Source organism: Mya arenaria, chromosome 2, assembly GCF_026914265.1.
Source record: "Mya arenaria isolate MELC-2E11 chromosome 2, ASM2691426v1".
NCBI lineage: Eukaryota > Metazoa > Mollusca > Bivalvia > Myida > Myidae > Mya > Mya arenaria.
In genome coordinates, this window is record NC_069123.1 from 44,481,559 (window position 1) to 44,487,542 (window position 5,984).

The 5,984-nt window shown below is 34.9% G+C and overlaps 1 protein-coding gene across 1 annotated transcript; it reads right to left on the reverse strand.

Moving 5' to 3' along the window:
- Window positions 1-82: 82 nt before the first annotated feature.
- Window positions 83-3,908, reverse strand: LOC128245937 (hydroxyacyl-coenzyme A dehydrogenase, mitochondrial-like). Its single transcript, XM_052964160.1, has 7 exons — window positions 3,752-3,908; window positions 3,164-3,292; window positions 2,767-2,924; window positions 2,346-2,472; window positions 1,608-1,697; window positions 1,132-1,321; window positions 83-721 (listed from the first exon to the last, which is right to left on the reverse strand). The coding sequence occupies exons 1-7, from the start codon at window positions 3,866-3,868 to the stop codon at window positions 600-602; spliced, it is 933 nt and encodes a 310-aa protein (XP_052820120.1). The 5' UTR covers window positions 3,869-3,908; the 3' UTR covers window positions 83-599.
- Between the last annotated feature and the right edge of the window lie 2,076 nt (window positions 3,909-5,984).

Below are 5,984 nucleotides of genomic sequence, written 5' to 3' on the forward strand. Positions count from 1 at the left end.
ATTCGTTCCAGGGTGATCCTGATCATCTTTAGGGTATGGATATTTGAAAGCATGTTTACATGGTATAAGATATACGAAAAAAGATGTCCCTTCAATTTATTGTCATGAAATTTATGATAGAACAATACACAGTATCACAGAGTACACTTCAATAGCATGAAACAAGTGGACCAGATTATTCAATAATATGTATACTGTAAATTTATTTACTTTTTATGACCTCAAAATTTGGCTTTATATGTATTACTGGTACATGTATTTTCTTGCTTTGCTGTATCACCCTGCAAAGCCATTCAACAACTACAACCAGTTACCATTCAATTATTTCCATCCCTTAAATTATGGTCTGACAGCTTTTATACCCAAAAAATATATATAATATAATTATGTCTTCACAATGATGCTATCTTAACAACGTGCAAAAAATATGGTAAGATAAAAAAACAGTTCATTATTATGCCAGTGTTACAAATGCCTACGAAAATTGTAGGATACTATCATTAGTAAGATGGTCTCTTTATCAATTAGCACTCGATCATTTGAACTCAATAAAAATAAATATTTCCAGAGCATACACAATGTCTGTATCTTAGCACACATTATTTCTTTGACTTGTAGAATCCCTCTCCGACCTTGTTCCCGAGTTTCCCCTCAGCAACATACTTGTTCAGCAGTGGGCTTGGAGCAAACAGAGGGTGGTCTGGGTATTTCTCATGCCAACCTGTGGGGTAAGAAATCATACAGTTTACATAACTCACGGTAAATTCAAAATCTTTTGGTTAAAGACCCTGGTAGCATGTGATCAACTAGATTTTTATCCAAGAATAAACCAGGATAATTTGCTAGCTGTAGATAGTTTAACTTGTTGCTAATATGTTTAACAGTTAAATGTTCATCTTTGGCAATGCAAATGTGCTAGTAGTTAGAGTATCATACTATGAAAAAGAGGAATCTGTTGATCAATGCATTGCGTTACGTCTTGACATAAAATAAATCTTACCTTATACTCCTATAACTCTAAAAGTATAGGCTCATGAATTGAAGTTCTGCAAAGATTATGTTTTTTATGTGAGGGCCAAACATTTCTGGTAGCTTTGTGTTTTATTGATCAATTTCTGCTTTAAAACTCACCATCAATGATGAACTTGCATGTATCCAGTCCTACATAGTCTGTGAGTTCAAATGGCCCCATCGGATATCCAGCCCCAAGTTTCATGGCTGTGTCGACATCTTTTGGAGTTGCCTCACCTCGTTCAACCATGCGTACTGCCTCCATCATGTATGGGACTAGGAGACGGTTTACAATGAAGCCAGGTGTGTCCTGGAAAAATGATCATATCTCAATATAAATTATGTCAGCAGTAAAAAGTGCACTTCCATATAAGACAAAGTGCTGAGATCACCAAACTTGCATTTTTAAACGAAATCAATGCATCGGTTGTAGACTTACTTTCTGGTATTTTGCATTTGCATCAATGTAAAAGAATTTTGAAATAAAATGAATTATGTTGTCTGTTATGTAGTATTATTAGTCTGCATCAAAATCTTTTTTGAAAATGAAAATAAACTATCCACCTTATGAATAATGCCTGACAAGGTGAGCGTACCTTACAGTTGACTGTGACCTTGCCCATTGCTTTACCAAACGCTAGAAGCTTGTCAAACGTCTCGTCACTCGTCTGAGGGATTCGGATCACCTGTCGAAGGATACTTGTTATGACTTATGTATAGCATTAGTTATTGATTAATAATAGACTAAAGCTTGAGTGACTACCCTTCATAAAAAATGTTTATGATCTCACTACCCACGAAAAATGGGTAGGAGTTAGGTGGGGATTTTCTTTTGTAAAGTTGTGTAAGATCGGCAATGACACACTTTATTCTTTGGTCTGGATGAACAATAACCATTTTTCTATAAAAACAATACATTAACAAGTCTTTCCGAAGCGTCTTTCCAAAGCAAGAAACTAAGACACACTGTATCAAGAAAGAGAAAATAATAACAAAAAAATGGTTAGAACGTCAAAAAAAATAAGGTTTGTCGGAAAGAATTAGGTTGGGTCAGGAAACCAAAAACAAAAACAATAATTTTTTTATGCCTTTGGATGGCAACAAAAGGCTTTTTAAGAATTTTATTTTTTCTTGTGTGATTTTTTTCTAGAAAAAGCTGATGTGGTTTAAAAAATTCTTATATAACACCTTTGATTTAGATTAGGAACATTGGTTTTATTGTTCCACTGACATTAGCTTTTGGAATTTCCTCTGCAATCTACTTATTTCTGCAAAAAAGTTAGTTTTCTACCAAATGGCATCTATCTATCAACCATATAAAGGAGTTACAATACCTCTAGGAGTTTCATCATGGGCACCGGGTTGAAGTAATGGAGACCTCCAAATCGATCAGCTCGCTCTGTGGCCACTGCAATTTCCTTGATGGGGATAGATGAAGTGTTGCTTGCAAATATTGTGGATCTGTAAAATAATTCATTCAGTTGAGGGGTAATGCCAATACATGGGTAATTAAATTTGCTTTGAATTGTTTTCTATAGCTAAAACAAGTTTTTATCCAGCCTCCTAAAATCATTACAATGATTCACCTTATGATGTATAGCCCCTGTTACATGTATATTTTTTTAATGAAAACAATCTGAATTCCCAAATAATTTGATGATCAGATCAATTGCATTTCATAACCAAATGAACAGACTTAATATATGTAATACAGAGAGTTTGAATATTGTGCAAAATGAAAATAATCATATTTACGCTGGAGCCGCCATGTCAAGGTTCTTGAAAAGCTCCTGTTTGATTTTCAAGTTTTCTACGATGGCCTCAATGACAAGATCTGCTTTCTTCACAGAGGTGGCAGCATCTGTCTCTAATGCCAGGTTGCCAAGTACTTGGCTCAAAAAAGCTTCCCCTGCCTGGAAATAATCAAAGATCTTTCAATTCATGGTCCTTGGAGCTGTAGATTTATTTTTGTGAAAAATGATAAAATTCATTAAAGGCAAAAACAAAGTAAATGAGTTAACCTGCTCATATGTACCTGCAATTTTATCAAATATTTCTCATAATAACCTTTTCTCCGGGCATTAATACAGTTTGGGTGTTGAGGTGCAAATTAGTGACAAGTTAAATTAGCAATAGACATCAATCTTCAAACCTTTGGATCTTCAGCATACTTCTTTTTGACAACTCTTTGCAGACTTTTCTCAATGTTTGCTTTGGACTTGTTCAGAATGTCTGTATTCTGATCTACCATAACGACACTGTGACCTGTTGATGCTGCAACCTGTAAGCAATCACTTATCATAATTGCTTGTACATAATGAATGTCATTTCAATGTTACAGGGTATAGCAATGTATAGCAATACTAATATACCATCATGCTTCTCAAATTCTTTCATACAGGTGTCCATATGCAAAGCACAGGATCGTGGGTTCAATCTCCATTTGCATCAAATAGAAATATGTTACATTAATTCAATATAGCTTAATAAAAAAAATCACTGCAGTGGGATTTATTTATTCTGTGTAGATACAATTTTACAAGTTGTTAGTGTAATTAAATTTATAGGTCAGAGTTTCACAGAATGAGATGGGCTTCTGCAGTGTTTGCATAACTTTAAGGAAGTCATGTATATCATTGCAATTTGATTTGAATGAAATAGTTCTTTAAAGGCCGGCTGGAAACGAGCGTTACTATTTTTGACCTTTCATGATAAAACGTATTTCGCCTTCAAAAATTACCTGAGCGATGCCAGCTCCCATCAAACCACCGCCGATAATTGTCACATTCTTAATTGCATTTTTCTTCAACCCTGAGGTCGAAAAATTACGAACAAAGGTTCGAAAAGGCAATGACATTTTGGCAAAACAGAAATGATACCGCAACTTAGAAAGGGGCGCTACTCTGCAATAGTTTCATGAAAACCTGCACCCCGTAATTTGAATTATACAGTCAAAACGGCATTGATCCGAATACAATGGGACAACCGGTGGACTTGAGCGTTGTGTTACATCTTATATTGAATCAGGAATATTTACATTACGTAAAATCTCCGGATGCATGTATTTATCAATACCAAATTAATACAAGATACGTTTCAATAGAGCTTTAAATGTATTTAAGTAAAGGACAAGAAGTCAATCAGGCAGCAAAAGTCCGCTTCAGCGCGATATTATTAAACACAGTGTATGATAGTTCACTGTGTATGAGAAAGTACTTCCAGACAGGTGATCGGCCGGAAATAAATTGATTTGTAACAAGTTTCATTGACATGATCGCATGACCAAGAACCTTTTGATACCGCTGGGATCAATAAATCAAATGTCAAGGTAAAGGTAAGAGGTAATTATTGGATAAATGATGACCAGTCAATGCACATTTTGGCTAAGTTTGACCTGGGAGTAAGATGGTACCAGGTTTGACCAAACCAAACGAAAAAGAATACAGTAGGAGGCAAGTCGTTCCAGGGATAACTGAATAAGCATTTGAAAAAAAAACCCACGCACAGTTGTAAAAGCCTGACATGCAGTTCATTCCTTCACGAACTTGCCGATGACATTCTCACTGATCTAACCGCTGTATGCATAGCATCATAGCTCTGGTGAACAAGAAGGGCTGATATGGGAACAGTCAACGTGTTACTCTGAACTGAGAGGTTCTTTTTAACATGATATTCGTGATCTTTTGCACAATATCTAAATGAGCGTATATACAGCCAATGTTTGCTAATTATTCTCAAAATTAGCCAGTGAAGTATGTGACATGAATGTGTAAATATTGCTAACGCATCATTGTAAAATTTAAGACTCCTTTCTTACATATGAACGAAACAAAAGGTTCTCTTCCATTTCCCAATAGAAACTGTTATTGTTATTATGACTATTTTTGGATATTAGAACCAATTTAATTAATACGACAATGCAAAAAGGGTATGTTGATATAAATTTTCACATAAAGAAGTTGTTTTCAATGATTCATCTCTCTTTCATTGTCGTTAAAGTCTGTATTTCAAGTATTTCATATCGTACAATATTTTACAGCATCATCTATGATACCATGCATGGCCATAAGTTTAAGTGACATATTAAATTATTATGAAATTAAAATAAATACATTTTTCAAAAACTTTTAATACAGAGTCATGTCACAAGTTTGTCAATTACAATTTTCCTCTTGTTCATATCCTTTTATATGAATACAAGTTGTCCGGTTAGCGCAGTGGTTAGCACACTGGCTTCTCAACAAGGCGACCCGGGCTCGATTCCCGGCCTGGGTGCGTGTGTGTTTGTTTAGTGGTCATCAAGCCCGACAAGTGGGTTTTCTCCAGGTACTCCAGTTTTCCCCACAACACAAGACTACACTATCAAGCCAACGAAAGTGATTAATACGTATACGTTGCAATAGCTTGTGTCACAATCGTTGTAAAATTAAATAACTCTATGAATACAAATTTGTCGTTTTCTTGTCTCTTTTTCCATATTTTCTTCGCCGATAAGCCTTACTGTAATGGGTTATATAGTACAACGGCTAATTTGATTCAAAAATATCAAAATGCAAATTGGCAGTAAAATTGGTACGATCTCAGGATAACCCAAAAGTATATGAAACTGTCGGACTTAGGAGTTTTTCAGGGATAAAATTAAATTAAATGTGAGACTGACTAGATAGTATTGCCAACATTTCACTGTCTAATACCATGTGTCAAACCTTTACAAAAGTGCATTGAATTGTTGTGAACTTCATATCATAAATCATATCTCACCTTCCAGAGGCAATATCAGTTGGCCATAGCAAAAAAATGCAAACTAGTTAAAAATCATATTGAATGTTTAACAATATGTTTTCAACCAAACGGTCTCCGTGTTATTTTAAGGCCGATTTGGACTTGGACGTTATAGCCAAAACCAAGTAAATTAATCGATTCAATGTTCAATAGGGATGTGTTATTTTCTTGATCAAGCACAACTATTTAGA

Coding starts and splice junctions, on each gene's coding strand:
- LOC128245937 (XM_052964160.1), bottom strand. CDS start 3,868: ATGTCATTGCCTTTTCGAACCTTTGTTCGTAATTTTTCGACCTCAGGG. Junction 3,293..3,751: donor TGGGAGCTGGCATCGCTCAG/GTAATTTTTGAA, acceptor GATTGCTTACAG/GTTGCAGCATCAACAGGTCA. Junction 722..1,131: donor ATGCAAGTTCATCATTGATG/GTGAGTTTTAAA, acceptor CTTACCCCACAG/GTTGGCATGAGAAATACCCA.